Source organism: Balaenoptera physalus (genome assembly GCF_965194825.1).
Source record: "Balaenoptera physalus genome assembly, chromosome: 18".
NCBI lineage: Eukaryota > Metazoa > Chordata > Mammalia > Artiodactyla > Balaenopteridae > Balaenoptera > Balaenoptera physalus.
This window is the reverse complement of record NC_138899.1, coordinates 76324201-76346377: the sequence shown is the minus strand read 5'-3', so window position 1 is coordinate 76346377 and position 22177 is coordinate 76324201. Positions and strand designations below refer to the sequence as shown.

Below are 22177 nucleotides of genomic sequence, written 5' to 3'. Positions count from 1 at the left end.
CAAATGGAAATCAAAAGAAAGCTGGAGTAGCAATTCTCATATCAGACAAAATAGACTTTAAAATACAGACTATTACAAGAGACAAAGAAGGACACTATATAATGATCAAGGGATCGATACAAGAGGAAGGTATAACAATTGTAAATATTTATGCACCCAACATAGGAGCACCTCAATACATAAGGCAAATACTAACAGCCATAAAAGGGGAAATCGACAGCAACACAATCATAGTAGGGGACTTTAACACCCCACTCTCACCAATGGACAGATCATCCAAAATGAAAATAAATAAGGAAACACAAGCTTTAAATGATACATTAAACAAGATAGACTTAATTGATATTTATAGGACATTCCATCCAAAAACAACAGAATACACATTTTTCTCAAGTGCTCATGGAACATTCTCCAGGATAGATCATATCTTGGGTCACAAATCAAGCCTTGGTAAATTTAAGAAAATTGAAATCGTATCAAGTATCTTTTCCGACCACAACGCTATGAGACTAGATATCAATTACAGGAAAAGACCTGTAAAAAATACAAACACATGGAGGCTACACAATACATTACTTAATAACGAAGTGATCACTGAAGAAATCAAAGGGGAAATCAAAAAATACCTAGAAACAAATGACAATGGAGATACGACGACCCAAAACCTATGGGACGCAGCAAAAGCAGTGCTAAGAGGGAAGTTTATAGCAATACAAGCCTACCTCAAGAAACAGGAAACATCTCGAATAAACAACCTAACCTTGCACCTAAAGCAATTAGAGAAAGAAGAACAAAAAAACCCCAAAGCCAGCAGAAGGAAAGAAATTATAAAGATCAGGTCAGAAATAAATGAAAAAGAAATGAAGGAAACAATAGCAAAAATCAATGAAACTAAAAGCTGGTTCTTTGAGAAGATAAACAAAATTGATAAACCATTAGCCAGACTCATCAAGAGAAAAAGGGAGAAGACTCAGATCAATAGAATTAGAAATGAAAAAGGAGAAGTAACCACTGACACTGCAGAAATACAAAAGATCATGAGAGATTACTACAAGCAACTCTATGCCAATAAAATGGACAACCTGGAAGAAATGGACAGATTCTTAGAAAGGCACAAACTGCCAAGACTGAACCAGGAAGAAATAGAAAATATGAACAGACCAATCACAAGCACTGAAATTGAAACTGTGATTAAAAACCTTCCAACAAACAAAAGCCCAGGACCAGATGGCTTCACAGGTGAATTCTATCAAACATTTAGAGAAGAGCTAACACCTATCCTTCTCAAACTCTTCCAAAATATTGCAGAGGGAGGAACACTCCCAAACTCATTCTACGAGGCCACCATCACCCTGATACCAAAACCAGACAAAGATGTCACAAAGAAAGAAAACTACAGGCCAATATCACTGATGAACATAGATGCAAAAATCCTCAACAAAATACTAGCAAACAGAATCCAACAGCACATTAAAAGGATCATACACCATGATCAAGTGGGGTTTATCCCAGGAATGCAAGGATTCTTCAATATACGCAAATCAATCAATGTGATACATCATATTAACAAACTGAAGGAGAAAAACCATATGATCATCTCAATAGATGCAGAGAAAGCTTTCGACAAAATTCAACACCCATTTATGATAAAAGCCCTGCAGAAAGTAGGCATAGAGGGAACTTTCCTCAACATAATAAAGGCCATATATGACAAACCCACAGCCAACATTGTCCTCAATGGGGAAAAACTGAAACCATTTCCACTAAGATCAGGAACAAGACAAGGTTGCCCACTCTCACCACTATTATTCAACATAGTTTTGGAAGTGTTAGCCACAGCAATCAGAGAAGACAAAGAAATAAAAGGAATCCAAATCGGAAAAGAAGAAGTAAAGCTGTCACTATTTGCAGATGACATGATACTATACATAGAGAATCCTAAAGATGCTACCAGAAAACTCCTAGAGCTAATCAATGAATTTGGTAAAGTAGCAGGATACAAAATTAATGCACAGAAATCTCTTGCATTTCTATACACTAATGACGAAAAATCTGAAAGTGAAATTAAGAAAACACTCCCATTTACCATTGCAACAAAAAGAATAAAATATCTAGGAATAAACCTACCTAAGGAGACAAAAGACCTGTATGCAGAAAATTATAAGACACTGATGAAAGAAATTAAAGATGATACAAATAGATGGAGAGATATACCATGTTCCTGGATTGGAAGAATCAACATTGTGAAAATGACTCTACTACCCAAAGCAATCTACAGATTCAATGCAATCCCTATCAAACTACCACTGGCATTTTTCACAGAACTAGAACAAAAAATTTCACAATTTGTATGGAAACACAAAAGACCCCGAATAGCCAAAGCAATCTTGAGAACGAAAAATGGAGCTGGGGGAATCAGGCTCCCTGACTTCAGACTATATTACAAAGCTTCAGTAATCAAGACAGTTTGGTACTGGCACAAAAACAGAAATATAGATCAATGGAACAGGATAGAAAGCCCAGAGATAAACCCACACACATATGGGCACCTTATTTTTGATAAAGGAGGCAAGCATATACAGTGGAGAAAAGACAGCCTCTTCAATAAGTGGTGCTGGGAAAATTGGACAGGTACATGTAAAAGTATGAAAATAGAACACTCCCTGACACCATGCACAAAAATAAACTCAAAATGGATTAAAGACCTAAGTGTAAGGGCAGACACTATCAAACTCTTAGAGGAAAACATAGGCAGAACACTCTATGACATACATCACAGCAAGATTCTTTTTGACCCAGCTCCCAGAGAAATGGAAATAAGAACACAAATAAACAAATGGGACCTAATGAAACTTAAAAGCTTTTGCACAGCAAAGGAAACCATAAACAAGACCAAAAGACAACCATCAGAATGGGAGAAAATATTTGCAAATGAAGCAACTGACAAAGGATTAATCTCCAAGATTTACAAGCAGCTCATGCAGCTCAATAACAAAAAAACGAACAACCCAATCCAAAAATGGGCCGAAGACCTAAATAGACATTTCTCCAAAGAAGATATACAGATGGCCTACAGACACATGAAAGAATGCTCAACATCATTAATCATTAGAGAAATGCAAATCAAAACTACAATGAGATATCATCTCACACCGGTCAGAATGGCCATCATCAAAAAATCTAGAAACAATAAATGCTGGAGAGGGTGTGGAGGAAAGGGAACACTCTTGCACTGTTGGTGGGAATGTAAATTGATACAGCCACTATGGAGAACAGTATGGAGGTTCCTTAAAAAACTACAAATAGAACTACCATACGACCCAGCAATCCCACTACTGGGCATATACCCTGAGAAAACCATAGGTCAAAAAGAGTCATGTACCAAAATGTTCATTGCAGCTCTATTTACAATAGCCAGGACATGGAAGCAATCTAAATGTCCATCGACAGATGAATGGATAAAGAAGATGTGGCACATATATACAATGGAATATTACTCAGCCATAAAAAGAAATGAAATGGAGGTATTTGTAATGAGGTGGATGGAGTTAGAGTCTGTCATACAGAGTGAAGTAAGTCAGAAAGAGAAAAACAAATACAGTATGCTAACACATATATACGGAATCTAAGGGGAAAAAAAAAAAAAAAAAAAAGGCCATGAAGAACCTAGTGGCAAGACGGGAATAAAGACACAGACCTACTAGAGAATGGACTTGAGGATATGGGGAGGGGGTGGGGTGAGATGTGACAGGGTAAGAGAGTGTCATGGACATATATACACTACCAAATGTAAAATAGATAACTAGTGGGAAGCAGCCGCATAGCACAGGGAGATCAGCTCGGTGCTTTGTGACCATCTAGAGGGATGGGATGGGGAGGGTGGGAGGGAGGGAGATGCAAGAGGGAAGAGAAATGGGAACATATTGTATATGTATAACTGATTCACTTTGTTATAAAGCAGAAGCTAACACACCATTGTAAGGCAATTATACTTCAATAAAGATGTTAAAAAAAAAAAAAAATAGCTAACACAGAACTCTTGTATCCATTTCTATTTGGAAGTGGTACTATTTAGAATAAAATATTACCTTCGGATTGAAATGAATTCCCATTGAACCCTGAGACAGGATCTGAGTCCGGGTGTATTTGGACTTCTCTTGAACCAGGCATACTATTAAAGAAAAGTTATTTCATTGTTTATGTTCTTCTTCTGAGTAGACATTTTATTAGAAAAAATACAATTCATCAAATAAATGAATTCCAATTATAAATGGGCTTTTAAATTAAAAGCATGGCATCAACTTGTCCTTTTTGTGTGTGTGGACCTTAAACACATCTGTGTAATTGAGCCTGTCTGTCGAACAAGGATAAGAGTGGTCCCTGTTATCTGTATGGAATCTTACGGTTCAAAGAGGACCTCACTCAGTCCTTCCCACAACCCTACAAGCTGGGTGTCAAAGTCACATTTTATAAAAGAAAAACTAGGCTGGGTGAGATAAATATGCTTTGCTGAAATCACGAAGCTAAAAAAGGGTGTGACTTTCCCTATAAAGGTCCATGTAATACAGATCTTCTATAGAGACCTTTTAGTGTTTCATCATCCTTTGTTTTTTTTCCAAGTTGGCCTTTGTAAAGCTCATTCCCTTTTCCTGTGAAATTAATAAACAGTAATAAGGAAAATCTCTTTTACTGTGTATAATGTAGAACTTTTCACTGAGGAATTTTGTATACGTTATATACAGACAATGATTCAGTTTATTCCAGCATAATAGTTTACCCCAATTACAATGTCCACATCTTTAGAAAATAGCTTAATGCTTTCAGACCACAAATATTCCCAAAGTAATTGCTTCAGTGTGTTTAACACCCAGTGACTGGGATGAATCAAAGGCACTGAGTGACCATCATTGTTGTCACTCACCATGGAGTCCCGGTCACACACGGATTCTCTGTTCTAGAATTCGGATGACATTACGGAATCCTCTCAGTTTGGGAATATGAACTGAGAAACGAGTGTAAAAGGGAAGTTTGGTGTGAAATGATTTAAGGGCAGCTGCACGAAGACACGCATGGGGTTTCCATGGGGTCCCTGGTGTTAAGACGCTGGTCTCTGTCTCAGCATTAGAAGGCCAGAGGTGTGAGCTGAAACTTACATGCTAAGAAAACAAGGAATCTCAAACGGATCCTCCAAAAGTCCCCCAGTAAAGCTAACAGTCTCTGACAAATCCGCATTTAGAAAAAGGGAGAGCTTTCATGTAGGAGGGAACTAGGGATGCACGTGGATTGAAGAATCATTCTATCAGCGTGCCTGTGAATTCATTCAGAGAAGGGTGTTATCGAGCTATGACGTTCAGGTAATTAGCAGGAAATTTCTAAGGATGAGGACGAGCGTCCCGCCAAACCTACAGCCCTCTTGGGACTGAGAATCGCTCAGGATCCCACAGATGGCAGAATATACAAGGCAGAGCATAGAGACAAATGTTATCACTACTTGATTTTGTCCCCATCATTATGTCAATCAATCCATCCTAATTTTTAAAAATCCGATTTATGAGTTTAGAGCTCTTTTGGGCAATACTCCCAGGACCTGCACTACTTTCTATGAATATATCAAGGGCTTTGGGAAAGGGGTTCATTCTTTCTACCAATACCCATGTGTCAGCCAGGAGGCCTGACATATTGAATAATGCACCTTTCCTAAAACTGAATATATGTCTAGGATGTGATTAGGCGCCAGTGGACAGAATTGGTTCAGCTGCAGTACCTGTACTATAGGAAAGGGAAAGCCTCATTGTTCAAATCAACAGAGAAACTATAACAAAGATAAGAGACCTTTCTAGGTCTTAGAACCCACAGACCACACAAAATGCTGGATGACGGCCTTTAGAAACTGGCCAGTGGGGTGTGTTTAACCATCATACTTTGTCTGTTCTGTAATGTATTATTATGAAACTGTGACCCAGTCTCTTACCTGGAATTAGGGGGTGATTGGAAAGTGGGATAAAAACTGAAATTATGTTCCTTGAAAATCTCCGTCCACGTCCTATGAAATTTTTCTCTTTTACTTCTTAGATAGTTGAGAAGGTCGCCATAGCAACAATATTCAAAAATCAAGTAAATTGGTCCTGAAATAGTGACAGTTTTAATCTTAGGTATACAGACACCAAATAATTTTTTTCAGACATCTGTGTAGCGGAGACCATACTCTATGAGAACCCCCTTCTCCCCTGACTTGGGGAGAGTACAACTCTCTCTGAACCTATCTCTTCTTGGACTTTAAATTCAATTTCAGTTTTTTGCTCAAACTCCTTGGAAAGCTGTCTCTTGTTGCCTTCCACTTTGGCCCATGTGGCCTCACCAAGAACCACTGGCCACCTAAATTCTCCAGTTTGCAACTGGGAATAAAATGTTGACTGCGTTGTGAGCACTTGGTAAATATAAGCTGATTTGTGGTTTACCCGAGGAGGGAGAAATACATCCCTAGGCACCTCTTACATCCATTTTCTCTTTATTTCTCTGTCCCAGTGCCTGGCTGGCTGTCCCAGAAGGAATGACCCTTGGGCACAGGGTTCGGGTACTTCTAGGCAGAAGCGAGAGAATCAGAGCACATGCTCCGTTGGATTCTGGGAGAATAGAGTTTGAAACCCCTCGTTGGCTACGCCTTACTTGAAGCAGCTCAGTTAGGGCCATGGCCAAGCTGTGCAGCTCAGCACTGCATCTGGGCCAGCTCCACAGCCAGGGAGAAGCACCCTCTGAGCAGGTAGAGAGAGACCACAAAATGTACCTGCAGCGTTGTTATTATTATTGTGGTTTTTTTTTTTTTTTTTTTTTTGGCTGTGCCACGCGACTTGCAGGATCTTAGTTCCCCGACCAGGGATTGAACCTGGGCCAACGCAGTGAAAGCCCAGAATCCTAACCGCTGAACCACCAGGGAAGTCCCTTTAAGTAGGTTAGAATATGTGGCTCATTGCGATGAAGACAGGCGTGGTCTACACTGAGCCATCTGACTCTGGGGTGAGGTGTGTCCAGTCCCACTTGGGTTTGGGGGCCCACCCTGTGACTGAGAGAAGGAGAGAAACACGAGAACAAACGCCCTTTTTGTCTTCAGGCTAAAACGTTTTCGATCAGGAGTTCTTAGTGCGAACTGGTTACCTGACACGGTGCACGCCCCCAGCAGATTCACAATATTCTCGTGGTTGCCTAGGTGGGTCATCATTTTGAGTTCAGACATGAGCGCCTCTCTTTCCGAGCTGTCTGCTTTTTCTGTCAATGGCAGGGCATTACAAACGTAAAACGGAAGTAAATTAGGTATTTTAGGTTATTCAATAAATTAAAATTTTCCTCAGTTCAGAGTAGATTTGCATAAAATTTAAAAATACATACAATAATACATACATTCTGGATAATAATACCCTATGTTTTAAGGCAGAATTTCAAAGATTGTAGCATGAAAGTTGAACCAAATAATGTGCCTTTCTACTGGACTTTCCTCTACCTACAAAATAAAAATCTTTATAATTGACCCTTAAAAAATAAAATAAAACAAAATAATAATAATACATGATTTTCCTCCACAGTTGAAGTTAATAAATATGCTGAAGGGAGAAACATACTTTTCTTTTTTTTTTTTTTGACACTTTTATTTGTTGAAGTCATAGAGTGACAAGATGGGAATGTCAGCGAGGGTGGTTGGTTCCAGCCTGTGACCCTCAGGTCTAGAATTTTAAATTTGTCAGTGGAGCCAATGGTGAGAAGGTCAAAGAAGACCAATTCCCACTGACCAAGTTCTCAAGAGACTCCCTAATTGATCATGAGGAACAGAACTGCTGGGTAGGCTAGAATGTATCCACTTACTCTCCCTGGAGTTAAGTCTAGAGAGCTTGGCAAATTGTATTCATCATCTCGCTTAGAAGTATAGCATGGAGGTACTTATTGGTGAACTCAAAGGTCTCCTGTCATTGAGGCCAATGTGCCCAGGTGGTCAGGACACCCCTGCCCGGGAGGGTGCTGGAGCCCTAGAGGCAAGGGCAGTGTCTCTGGGCCTCCCTCTCCAGGCACCCCACCTCTGTTAACATATTCTTTCTTACAGATAGAGTAACTTTTCTTTACATTCAATGCAGATTTGATTAGCTATTTCCAGGTATCATTATTTTGTCCTGGAAGACATGTAGCCTTTATGTGGCTTTCCCAGAGCTTTGATGTCATCTGTTTTGACTTGTGTGAGCTCTCAGGGGCATCCTGATTTCCAACTTCTTAGCCTGGGAGTGACATCCTTCACTGTGTGCACTGGGACCCACTGTACCTCAGGTTTTCCACTGTCTCATGTTTTATAGGGATTCGTGGCTTTCAGTTGTCCATGTCTTGTTCCTCATGACCAAAAGAATATATTTTTACAGTGTGCTTAACTCTTTCAAAGCACTTTCATATACCACTACCTGACTTTCATTCATTCATTCATTCAACAATTATTTATTGAATGCCTACTGTGTAGGAGGCAATGTGCCAGGCCTTGGGGGAATAAATGATAGAAAGACACAGCCCCTGTCTTCCTGGAGCTTAGAGCCTCCTTGAAAGGGGAGACAGGTAAATGAACAATTACAATATAGTGTCATAAATGCCACATGGCACAAATAAACCTATCTATGAAACAGAAACAGACTCACAGACATAAAGAACAGACTTATAGTTGCCAGGAGGGAGGGGGGTGGGGGAAGGATGGATTGGGAGTTTGGGATTAGCAGATGCAAACTATTATATATAGAATGGAAACACAACAAGGTCCTACTATATAGCACAGGGAACTATAATCAATATCCTGTGATAAACCATAATGGAAAAGAATATAAAAAAGAATGTATACATATGTATAATTGAATCACTTTGCAGTACAGCAGAAACTAATACAACATTGTAAATCAACTATACTTCAATAAAAAATAAATACAAATAAAAAATAAATGCCACATGGCAAATGAAAGTAGGGGTGTTTTCCCACAGAAGAGGGACACCTAACCCAGCCTTAGGGAGGGTGGGGAAGGGGACACCAAATGTCTATGCTGAGACCTGAGGGAAACTAGGAGTTAACCAGGTGAATTCACAGTGGGAAGGGTGAGGAAGAACACGCCATCCTGAAAACAGGATGGGCCAAGATCAAGAAAGAGGGCAGCATAGCAAAACATACAGACCCACCCTCATGAGGCTTACAGACTACTGAGGCGGCTAAGACATTAGTTAAATAATTAAACAAATATGTAATTATAGTTGTGATCAACTTTATGGGGGAAAAAAACCCACAGAGAGCTGGGATATAGGATCTAGTAAGGAACTTGAGCTCATCTGTGGCGTGAGAGAAGGCTTCCCTGAGCAAGTGGTATTTGAGCTGAGATCTACAGGAGGAGCAGGCGATAAAGACGTGAAAGGGGAAGCAGAAGCAGAAGGACGACCTGTGCAAAGGCCCTGAGGTGGGAGGGAGCCCTGTGCTCCAGAGGAACTGAGAGCCGGCTGTGCTGCTGCGCTGGGGTGAGAGGGGAGAGGCGAGCTGCAGCCATGTCGTGCTGGGCTGTGTGGACTGTTCAAGAGAAATTAAAAGCAACTGGAAAGGTTAAGTAGGAAAATTATATGCTCTGCTTTGCATTTCATAACCATCACCTGGGCTTCAGAATCCAAAAGGAGGTAAGAGCGCATATAGGGTAGTTGCTTGGAAGGCTAGTGCATCCATTCAGAAGGGGTAGACTTGGGCTGGGTGGTAGTAACAGAGGTTAAGAGAAAAGAGGATGAACTCAAGAGGCACCAGGCAGGAAGCCTGACAGGAACAGCCTACAGGGAATTAGAATGAGGATGGTTTCAAGGATGAGTCAGTCCTAGGTTTCTGGTTGGCCGGCCTGGGTGGCACATGGCCAGTCAGTGGTACCCGCAACCAATCAGTGAGAGAGGGAGGGCTGACAGAGAGCCAGAGTTGGAGGAGACCAATTTGAATAAGCTGAATTCAAGGGACTCTGGAGACGTCCAAGCACTTGGACATAACCTGAAGCTCAGAAGGGAGGTGCAATCGTGAGAACAATTGGTACATGGGATGAGGTCACGGGTAAGCTGAGACAGCCCATGAGCATGCGGAGTGAAAAGGGAAGGGGGCCCCGGAGCAAGCCTTCAGGAACTCTGCTGGGTGAGAAGCTGGGTGAGAAGATGAGAGGCCAGCAAAGGACTGTGAAGCAGTCAGAGGGGTAGGAGGAAACCAGAAGAATATGGTGACATGGAAACCAAAGGAAGAAAGCACAATAAAGATGGAGGGAACAGTCAGTCGTGCCAATTTATGCTAAAAATTCAAGTAATGCCCATTAGACAGGCTTGGTTCATGGTGATGGTGGAGGTGGTCGTCACTGATCACTTAGCCAAAGCCAGCTGGGGGCGCTCTTGCTAAGTGAGTGATACTAAGGGGAGGAGGTTAGGGAGAGCCAGGCGGCAGCAGATGAGAAATGAGTGGGAAGTGATACAGAAGGCGCCAATTCCCTCTTCTACCCAGAGTCTGTGTCGAAATGTAAGACACACAGCTGCCTGTAGCAATGGTATCCCCAAATATTGAGGCTGAAAAAACATAAACAAAGAGAGAAGAGGAAGAAGAGGTGGAGTTTTGTGTTCACGACTTGTATTTTATATTCATGACTTGGTTGACACCCACCCCAACTTGCTCTCTTTTTAGCTTTGAAGGATGGCAAGCAGTAACCATAGCAATGATGGAAAAGAGGAGGTGGGAGGCGGCACCTCCCCTCTTTGTGCGTCTCTGTGGCTATTGATCGATGTAACCGTACCTTTCAGCATTTTGACTGCAACTTGGATTGAGACCCCTGTCTTACTGATTCCATAGGCGGTTGCATTCATCACTTTCCCAAAAGCACCCGATCCCAGGACCTTCCCTGCAAGACACATGGTGAGTGAGTGCATGTTGAAGATTTTCCAACAAGAAGGAAACTCGACAGAAACATTTGGAACATCTGATTCTTACCAAATTCTAAATTTTCTCTTGGAAACTCCCATTTCAGATCATATTCGTATTCTCTGAAATCAATGTAAAAGTACTCATTATCCAGAGAGCCGGTCACCTGCACCATCTGTAGCTGGCTTTCGTACCGAAATTGCTTCAGAGATGAAATAATGAGTCGATTAGCCATAGAGAGTTCTTCAGAAATGGGACACAATGATGACATTTTACCTTTGCTTTTACCTTTTTGTACTTGTGACAAATTAGCATGGTTAAAACGGCAATAAAGGGAAGACAGAGGCCAATTGTTGCATAGAATGAGATGTTGTCCTGGATGAAAGGGAAGGGGCCTGCAAGGGAAGAGCATCAAGGAGCAGTGGATGAGAATTCCTGGTGGATACTGTAGCAGAAAGCTTGTTACAGTGTCTCACATCCTGTCTGAGGAACCTACAAGCCCTCTACTAATACGCTATCCCCACAGAAAATCAGGCCATGTTCATATAAAGAACGATTCCTTCCCAGAAAATTTTAAATGATTCTGAACCCATTTTAAAAAATCATTTACTAGGGGTTTTAAGAATTACATCTATTTAAACCCACAGGATGTGAAAGTCAGATAAAAAAAGATGTTCGTCTACTATATATAAACTAGATAAACGACACAGTCCTACTGTATAGCACAGGGAACTATATTCAATATTTTGTAATAAACTATAATGGAAAAGAATCTGAAAAAGAATATATATATATATTTATATAAAACTGCATCACTTTGCTGTACATCAGAAACTAACACAACATTGTAAATCAACTATACCTCAATTAAAAAGAAATTTGTGTTCCCACTATGAAGCTGTCATACGAATGTGGGGAAGTTAGTTTGGGGATGCTGGTGATTTTGAACCATTAGTGTAGGTGGTCAGGTTTCAGAATTGCTTAATTTAGGAGGGATCTAAATATCAAACCAAAAATGATAAAATGGCAGGCTAAAGGCAGATAAGGAGATTAACCAAAATGGAAAGTGGTAGAGACTCCAAATTACTAAATCTGTTTCCCTAGAGCTGGATTTCTTGGTAGATGTCCATTATACTGGGAGCTTATGGTTCTACCCACATCACTTGAATTCATGAGTCCCAATAATGTCAGTAGAAGTCACTCTGCCCTGGAACTACAAAACATGTGTGTTCAGTGGGGATTCTTGCCTGACTCAAAAAGCCTTCTCGTCTCACACACTGAACCTACACACTCTTGTAAAACTCCCCAAATAAAAGCGAACGACAGGGACTAACTTCTAGTAGGGAATTCCTGAAGGCGGTGTGTTACAATAGCAACTGCTGTCTACCTGGTGAGTTTAGAAGGATTGTTTCACAAGAGGTGCCGAGGGAATTGTATGCACAGCACTTCACCAGGAACCCTTTGACGGCCTCGCTCATGTTCAGGGTGCTGCTCGATATCCACTGTCCAAATACTTTTCTGTTGGCCTTTTTATTCCAAATTCCTTCTGTGATCTCTTCTGTGCAGCTGAAAAGAAACAGCAGACAGAGAATTTAGACGGGCGGGGCTATCGTCGGATTGGAAGTGAGGGTTTCTCTAGTGGGGTCTACAAGAGACACATCTATTAAAGGTTATCAGAAACAATCTATGACCGTTTAGAATTATGGTCGACTCAGAAGGTAAGCATTTTAAATGCTTCATCGTTTCTTCTTAAACTGAATTCATGAGAAACAGTCAACATGTCAGAGAGAGTTTTATGTTCTTCTAACACAAGAGGGGCCAGTGTCTTCATTACTTGGGAGACTTGTCTGAACACTTCTTCCAGGTCCAAGACGGTAACGGGTACCCGTCAGAGGAGCAAGAAGCCTGACTTGCCGATGCCTCGGCGAGCACTTGAGGTTTCCCTGTAGAAAACAACAGGGAAATCAAGCTCATGAAGTACAGTGCTTTACAGAAAGTGTTTCAAAGTCAGCTTCATATAGGCTGCTCACGTACTCTATGCAGTTCGTGCTCCTGGGAGCGTGTCTCATGCAGGGTGACTCAAAGAGGGGGCCCTCTTTCCCCTTGTGTCACCTTTCGTGCAGGCGGCCCTAAACTTCTCTAGGGAGCGCCCCCTTTTCCACCGCTAGACCCCTCCTGGAGAGAGCTCAGGTGTAGACCTCTATCTCCTGAACATCCTAAAATGAGTCTTAGCTTCAGGAGAAGCACCTGCAGAAAGTCCAGCGAAATGCACTCTCATCTTTTCATGGACCAGAGAAACAAAGATTATTAAAACAACTAAATGGCAGGTAGTATGACTCTTGGCCTTTCCTTAACAGGACCTTTCAAAGTACTAAAATCAATAAAGTCACACAATAAAGCACCTTCAGAGAGGATATGGGATCAGCATCTTAGCTTCAAAGGATGAGCCCAGAAAGAGATCTGCGTATCGACAAGCCAGTAGATACGAAAGTGCAATTTCAAAACACTTCAGCACGTCAAAACACTTCTGTAGCATTCCTTCCCTAAGCCATGTCTTATCTCTTTCTGATCCGAGTTAATACATTATTAAGGAGTTACAAGCGTAAAATACAGTTTCTTGACCGTTTCACTTACTTCTTATATTCAGCGTGAACGTTTTTGTGAACTGGGCGTCATCATTTTCTGCATGGAAGATATATTGTCCTGGCTGGTGTTTATGGTTGCAAAACTTAGATATGCTGTTGGAAAAAGAATTAAAGACAGACTTAGCCAGATCCTTTGAGGAGATGTTGAAATGAGTAACGGTGTGCATGGGAGTAAGTCTTCCTGAAGACACTCACTTCTCTCAAGTTCAGTGGACAGGGAGGTGCCCAGATGCTCTTCCTACTCAAAGCGTGGTCCACAAACAGGCAGCATCAGCCTTGGTATTATCTAGGAGCTTGCTAGAAATACAAAATCTCAGGCCCCACCCCAAGCCTACTGACTCAGAGTCTGCATTTTTAAGATGATCTCCGTGGAATTCACATGCACATTAAAGGTTGAGAAGCACTGATCTAGGCTGGAGCTGCTAAGAGAGACAAGAAGCTTCCGGCCCCTACTGTTACATACACTCCAGACTAGTGTGACTTCCTGGAAATATGGAAGAACCTTGGTAGGTGGCGGAGCCCACGGACCCCCCCAGCTTCCTGAAAGGGTAGCTCTCTGATGTTGGTCCAAGGCAGGACCTATGACCAACCCTTGACTTACATAGGGATCCACAGTGATGAGGGCTCAAATCCACTGAGTACAGACGTCTTTGAGTGGCCTCAGCAGGCTCTAGTCATCCACCAAGCCCACCAGGTATATGGTATTGGGGATCATCCACCAAGCTTAGCAGGTATACGGGATGGTGGATATTATAGGAGAGGTGGGGAAGCAAGGAGCTGTTGAATGTGCCTTCATGCATTGAAGAAATAGAAAAAAAATTTCCCTTAGAATGAGAAAATCTAAGCCTTGTTCAGAAGATACTGAATTAGGCCACCTCTATATAGCCTACTTGAAGTAAAAAAGGAAAGAAAAAGTATGTATACGTAGGAAATGTGAACAGGAGGAACTATGTAGGATGCAGAAGACCTGTGAATACGGCTCCGGTCCTCAGAGATACCATAATCCAGGTGGGTGGACAAAACGTGCCTATGTGCAAGAGTGAAAGCATCAAACTGAAGGCCTGTAGAAGATCAAAGAAGGCAGAGGCCGGTGTCGTGAGAAAAGTTCAGAGGGCTTCATAGAAGCAGGAATTGAGCGAGGTCTTTAGAGGTGAGTTGGTTTTCATGAGAGAGTAAAGAAAAGACATCCAAGCAGGGGGCAACGGCATGATTTAAGCCATGAGACAGGAACTCATAAGGCCACAAGGAGAGAAACGGGGAGGCTTCTTGGCTAGAGCAGAGGTGCAGGGAGGGATGTAGCAGAACAGAGGGCTAAATGGGCAGGGTGAGGCCAACTGATCTGGGACCTTGGAAAACAAGCCTAATTATTTTGACCTGATGGAGAGAGCAGGGAGGAGATGTTGTGGATTCCTGAGCAAGAGAGGAATGTTCTGAACAGTATTTTAGTTTAGAGTGATGGCAGTAGGAAAGTTTATTGGGGGGAAGTCTGGAGGTAGCTGTAGAAGTAACCTAGGAAGTCATTCATTCATCCATGAATTCACTCATTCTTTCTCCTGTCAATGGTAGAGGCTATTTGTGGGAGGAATCGGGAATACAACAGTGAGTTAACAAAACTAGGTTTCTTGTTCTCACAGAATTTACAGTTTGGTGGCGAAGGCAGACAAGTAATGAGCAGTTACAGTATAATGTGGGAAATCTTAGGAGAGGAGAAGTAAAAGTTCAGATTTGAGAGTTCAGAGTGTGAAAAGATGAGTGTTGTCTAAGGCAGGGAAAATGGGAAGGGAGAGGAAAGAACCAACCCCAGAGGCACCAGAACAAAAAGAAACAGCAGGTGCTGGATTGGATGTGAAGAGGAAGGAGAGAACAGAATCCCAGCTGATTCCTAAGAGTCAAACCACACACCTAGCAATCAATAGAGAAGATTTTGAGCCCAGGTTTATTTGACACCAATGTTCTGCATCCTTAATTCGGAAGCTTAAAGGTAATTCTGACTGTGTATAGTGATGGGAGATTTCATTTCCTATCAAGTGAGCACTGAAGAAGCTTTTTGTTTGCCTTGTTAACAAGAAGGCTGAAGAAGCAGAAAGGGGCATTTCTTATGCTGACCTACTTCTGGACGAGAAGGAGACGGCTGGTGAAGTGGAAATGACAGAAGGATTGCGGGAAAGACAAATTATAACTTTAGGGAGAAAAGTAAGTATAGGTACATGCGATTTCCAGACTTTATGAAGGCAGAGTTTAAGTGGTCCAAGAAGAGAAAGATGTGAGCTTCTAAAAGGTAAAATGTAATTCTCACCGGACAATAGCCAAAGACCCAGAAAAGGAAGAAGAGAAGAGATAAAAAAGAAGCCAGTGTGCTAGGCAGGGACCATGCCAAAAGCACCAATCAATTTGATAAAGAAATTACCAACTAATGAGAACCTACTGTATAGCACAGGAAACTCTCTACTCAATGCTCTGTGGTGACCTAAATGGGAAGGAAATCCAAAAAAAGAGGAGATATATGTATACATATAGCTGATTCACTTTGCTGTACAGCAGAAACTAACACAACATTATAAAGCAACTATAATCCAATAAAAATTAACATAAAAGAAATTACCTATACAACTATTGATTATCACGCAGACCAATCTGTTTTGTAAACGTTTTCCCTCCTAAGTCTTTTGTGCTGTCTGAATGGAGCATGACTTGCCATGGGATAGACGAGAGCATCTGAAACATTCTCATTCTTCCAGGTAGGAAATCGGTCACAGAAATAGCCTGAACACAAAATTGAATATCCAGGTCCTTCTCAACCGCCTGTCTTCCTGTTTATGGCAGTTAACCCCAGCAAAAGCAACAACTGCATCGCCGACCCTCCCCTGGAAATTCCAAGGGGACTAACCAATTAATGCCAGGGAGTTTCAAACTTCCTTTTTCCCTGGGGTTTTTCTGAAAATGGCCAGCGGCCATGAGATGGGAGATCAGGAAACTGGAGTTCACAGTGAAATATCTTTGGTGACTAAGAAGATGTATTCTCATTACAACTATGAGAAGGGATTTCTCCTCTGTTACAAGCAAAATGCAGGTGATTTTTCTTTTCCATTTAGCACCCAGAGCTGGGGAGTTGAAAAGGGGCAGGTCTTTCCAGGGACCTTAGGGAGTAAGTTCACTATAAAAAATGCTTTATTCAAAGAGCAACGGATGATAAAAGTCAAACCAGAAAACAGGGCATAATAAAGCACAGACTGGGGAAGCTGAGAGCTTCTGAAACTGGAGAGTGAGGGGCTGGCAGGAGTGAGTGACTTTACCCGGCACTGGGAGACCCCCATCAGCAGGTCCTGCCCCCTCAGACTGCAGGACATGGAGGGGGTATAGCCTGGCTGAAGTTGAACCCAGTGTGCACACATTTCTGTCCAGAGTTAAACAAAGAAAGCCGGGCAGGGGGCAGAAGAGGTGCTGATGACTTTATATCAATCTACTTAATACCATGCTCATTTGTATTTTATTTCAGGGGAGCCCACAAGCCTGGAGAAGTACATAATCATTAAAAACCCAATAGCACAGCACATCTCATAAGGCGGCACACTTTTCTTTTTAAATAACCAAAGCACATGCCTGCTCTTCTGTTTTTTTACACACTAGGTATGAGAATCTCACACTTTTGAAATGAGCTGGTGTCAAAAGGCAGTACCAGAGTAATGGTTAAAAAACACAGGCTTTGCAGGCAACTCTGCCATTGCCCGGTGGTGTGACTGTGGGCAAGTCACTGAGTCTCTCTGTGCTTGTTTCCTCATCTGTAAGACGAAGATAGTATCTACCTTATATGGTTGTTAGAGGAGAAGTTTTTGTTGAGTTTTTATTAAAGCGGTTTTGTATAAACTGCTTATAACAGTGCCTAGTAAACACGATAAATGTGTTAGATCATCATTACTATGAGGCTTATGAAGTCCAGGAATCATTTTGAATAAAAAAGACATTTAGAACCTTTACTCTGGGGTATACATTAAGTGAGAAAATCACATTAAAATAAAGATGCAAAGAAAAAAAAAACCTAAAGTAAATGCCCATCAACAGGAGTTAGTCAAAATAAGATTTTCTAAAAAGAGGAATACTGTGTCACCATAAAAGTGGTAATGTAAATAAGGTAAGCCATTAACATGATAATATAAATAATAATAATGTACTTATTAACACAGCAAGAGATGATATTTTTAAAGTGAAAAATCAGGTGACAAATGGCACAATTAATTTCCTGTTTGTACAAAAACCTATACTTATATGTTTCTATCATGGTGGTTACAAAGTCTGAAATATAATTCCTGGTGGTGGAATTATGGGTGTTATTTCTATTTTTTTTTAAAGGCAATTTCAGAAAATAAGAGTGAATGAAAGGTATTGACTTCGCCCCAGGTGTGGAGCAAGTAGCATAGCCTGTTTCCATATTTAATAAAATGAGATGATGAGATCAAATGAGATAATCCGTATAAAGGACTTTGCACATTGGCACATGGTAGGGCTCAAAGAAGTTTCTTTTGGTCTCAGTGAGGCTTCATGATGTGGTTAGTACCTTACAATTGAGGGGGCAGTGTTTGGTTGGAGGTTCTGCTATTTACCGCTATTTACCGCTATTTACGGTCCCCAAACGTCTTTCCTTCCTTTCTGTATACACTCAGGGCTCATCTCCTTCAGGGAACCAAAAAAGTCCTCCTAAAGAAGCTCAATACACTCCTGTAATCACATATCATTTATTGACTTGAGAGCTTGCTTTTCTCTTTGTCCTAAGAAGGAATATGTCTCACCACCCAGAACCCAGACTCCACCACACCACTGGTACCAATAAGTGCTCAGTTAATGCCTGTTGTGGGCAGAACTTCGACTTGGTAGAGTTGAGAAATTAAATATTTCAGGGAAAAAAGAAAATACAGGGATTGGGCATGCCTAAGGAGACTCTTTCAGAAGAAATTACTTAAATAATTATAACATCCTAATAAGTTGTTTTGTGTGTGTGTGTGTGTGTGTGTGTGTGTGTGTGTGTTTAACCATGAAACTAGGAAAAGCTAAGGCAGATTTATTTATAAGTAAGTCTACAGAGATAGAAAATTAGGCAAACTAAAAGATGAAATATTCTAGAACATTTTCCCAAGACCAGGCTGTCAGGACTGCTGGAAAGTTATAATTTCATAAAATGTAAACACATAAAGGGAAGCCCTAATAAACTTTGGTGTAATATTTGAGGAAGTAAATTGGAGAAACGAAGCTGTGAAGGTGGGGAAGCTGCAAGATTTCTGGCACACATGCTCTGACCACACCAAAGCTTTTTCAGTAGTACTGTTATTACACAGACCTTTCGGTTACAAATAAAAACTGGTGTCACTTTGCTTATAAAGTCCTCTCTTGCCCCATGATGAAAATACTGTACTTCATAAACAAAATTCAGTTTGACTAAATTGTTGAACCTAAGTGATGGGTAAAGGATGCTCACTGTACTATTCTTTGAGTTTATTAGTAAATTTGGAACTTTTTATAATAAAAAATTGAAAAGAACTCAGGTTAGAATTTAGTCTGCATCCCCTATCACAACACAGAGTCTCATGTGGAGAGCAGGTGACATTTAGAGCACTTGTGTTCAATTTTTTTGTAGTTCATCTTTTTTTTTTCTTTAATTAATTTTTATTGGAGTATAGTTGCTTTACAATGTTGTGTTCGTTTCTGCTGTACAGCAAAGTGAATCAGCTATACATATACATATATCCCCTCTTTTTTGGATTTCCTTCCCATTTAGGTCACCACAGAGCATTGAGTAGATTTCTCTGTGCTATACACACAGAGGTTCTCAGTAGTTATCTATTTTATACATAGTATTGTGTATACGTCAATCCTAATCTCCCAATTCATCCCCCACCCCTGTAGTTCATCTTTTATTCAACATTTTGAGCATCTTTTTCATGATGAAGGAGGCTCCATCTCACCTTGGCATTGCCACCTTGGCAAGTGGCCCATCACACCCAGTGTATTGTTATCACCAATTAATACTGTACTTCTTCAAGAACTTTTTAAATAAAATAAACACTGAGTGATAGGTGTTGTGGTGAGTGCCACGTGCTAGGTGTTGGGGTGAGTGTCATGGTCCTTGCAGTGCAAAGAGTATGCCACTGACTCATCTTTGGCCCAGGCTATGCACTTTAAGTTGCTTTCTAGGGGTGATGATGAATTCATTCATTTACTAAACAGCTGTTGACTGCACGAGGCATTGTACAAAGACAGAGAAATGACAGCGCCTATCCCAGCGGAGGTTATGAACTCACTGGTGGGATTCAACACAAAAAGAGGTTAACTTTGAATGAGAGGTACACATCACTATAGAAATCAGGATCTGCCCTGATTTATTCATTTAGCTACCTCCAGAAGATAACTGCTTGGGGTCAGGGGTGCAGAGTGTGGTCATGGGGTGAAACCAGATTAACTAGCCCACTAGATTGCTCCAACACCCATAGATCAGAGACACGGTCCTCTAATCAGTGAGTCTGTCGAATCTTAAGAATTGTGCCAGATGTCACCAGCACAAGTAGCAATGACCTCCCAGGTGGCCCCTGGCACTTAAATGTGCCTGTATAACTTGAGGGGGTTGGGGGGAGACGTCACCTTATTCACGCTTGTAGCCCCTTACGGCACTGAGACCATCAAGAAGACATTAAAGGAATATTTGTTGAACTAAATTAAATTGATCCTCTATCTCTTTGAATCAGGTTCAAAAGAGAATCCTGTAGAACTAAGAGCTTCTCTGACATGGGGTCACAATACAAAGAAGGATGGGGAAAGTGACAGCACTGACATCCTGAACACAGGTAGTCAACTCAACTAGCAGGAGAGGGGCTGACTCCCTGCCTTCTACCTTCAAAAGTTTGATGGTTCAGCATAAGGGCTTATGACAATGGGGTGACCCCTCCAAGGCAGTGGTTCTCAACCCCAGGCAATTTTTTCTCACCAGGGGACTTCAGCAATGTCTGGAGATATTTTTGGTTGTCACAACTTGGGGTAGTGGTGCTACTGACATCCAATGGGTGGAGACCAGGGACGCTGCTAAACATCCTATCATGCATAGGAGAGACCCCCAGAACGAAGAATTACCCAGCCCAGGATGTCAACAGCCTGCTGTTGAGACCCCCTGAGTTAGGGGACTATGTGTCCGTCCAAAGGCTGCTTTCTTAATTACTTGAAAAATGAATGCTTCGAACATTAGGAGTTTTGGGTGAGAGGGCAGACGATGCCATGCAAACCCTGTGTTACAACTCTTCTTAAAAAAGCAGGGCTTCCCTGGTGGCGCAGTGGTTGAGAATCTGCCTGCCAATGCAGGGGACACGGGTTCGAGCCCTGGTCTGGGAAGATCCCACATGCCACGGAGCAGCTGGGCCCGTGAGCCACAATCACTGAGCCTGCGCATCTGGTGCCTGTGCTCCGCAACAAGAGAGGCCGCGATGGTGAGAGGCCCGCGCACCGCGATGAAGAGTGGTCCCCACTTGCCGCAACTGCAGAAAGCCCTCGCACAGAAACGAAGACTCAACACAGTCATAAATAAATAAATAAATAAATAAATAAATAAATAAATGAATGAAAGAACGTGAATTTCTTAAAAAAAAAAAAGGCAATAAAATTCAAAAAAAAAAAAAAGCAAACAAGGATCAGTTACAAATCACTTTGGGGTATAGAACAGAGCAGTCATCAGGAAACAAACGGAAGGATCAAAATGAAAAGAGCTTATTCTGACTCTTCACCTAGACCCGTGCTATCCAATAGGAAGATAAACAAGCCACTTATGTAATTTTAAAGTTTCCAATTAGCTACCTAAAAAGTAAAAAGGAGTAAATGGTAATAGTAGATTTTATTTAACTCAATATATCTAAAATACTGTCATTTTAACATATAATCAAGACAAAAATTATTGAGGTATTTTACTTTTTGTTTGTCATACGAAGTCTTCAGAATCTGCTGTGCATGTTACAGCCACACAACATCTCCATTGGGACCAGCTGCATTTCAAGCTCCCAATAGCCATATGTGGCTGCCGGCTACTACACTGCACAGCACAGATCCAGACCTGTGACGGGAATCACCAGAGGTTCTCATTAAAAATGCAGAACCTGGGGGGACTTCCCTGACGGTCCAGTGGTTAAGACTCCACGCCTCCACGGCAGGGGGCGTGGGTTCAATCCCTGGTCCGGGAACTAAGATCCTGCGTGCCAAGTGGTGCAGCCAAAAAAAAAAAAAAAAGAAAAATGCAGAATCTGGGGATTGTGCCTCAATTTTAGTTCAGCATGTTTGGAATGGGAGCCAGGAATCCACATTTTTAACATTTACCCAGCTGATTCCTACACAGTTGGTTTATGGACCCGTTGCTGAGCATCAGTGATTAACTCTCGACCACTGACTCGCTGGAGAGATGACAGGTACCTCTCAGCTCATAGTCTATCCTGAAACCATGTTACCTAGGATTAGTTTTAAGAGATAAGGGGTATCATAGCCATAGGAAATACAAGGAAGAGCTGGGTTTTTTTGGGGGGGAGAGAGATAAATTAGGAGTTTGGGATTAACATATACACACTACTATATGTAAAATAGG

General features: G+C 41.5%; 1 protein-coding gene across 1 annotated transcript in view; it reads right to left on the bottom strand.

The window, feature by feature from the left end:
* FLT3 (fms related receptor tyrosine kinase 3) overlaps positions 1-22177 on the bottom strand; it is an 83536-nt gene that overhangs the window by 18165 nt on the left and 43194 nt on the right. Inside the window, exons 10-18 of the mRNA XM_082435552.1 lie at positions 13565-13668; positions 12765-12873; positions 12318-12496; positions 11219-11325; positions 11000-11132; positions 10806-10910; positions 7153-7263; positions 5972-6125; positions 4089-4171 (exon numbers count right to left, since the gene is read on the bottom strand). Coding sequence (XP_082291678.1) covers positions 4089-4171; positions 5972-6125; positions 7153-7263; positions 10806-10910; positions 11000-11132; positions 11219-11325; positions 12318-12496; positions 12765-12873; positions 13565-13668 — 1085 coding nt within the window. The remainder of the gene's footprint in view (positions 1-4088; positions 4172-5971; positions 6126-7152; positions 7264-10805; positions 10911-10999; positions 11133-11218; positions 11326-12317; positions 12497-12764; positions 12874-13564; positions 13669-22177) is intronic.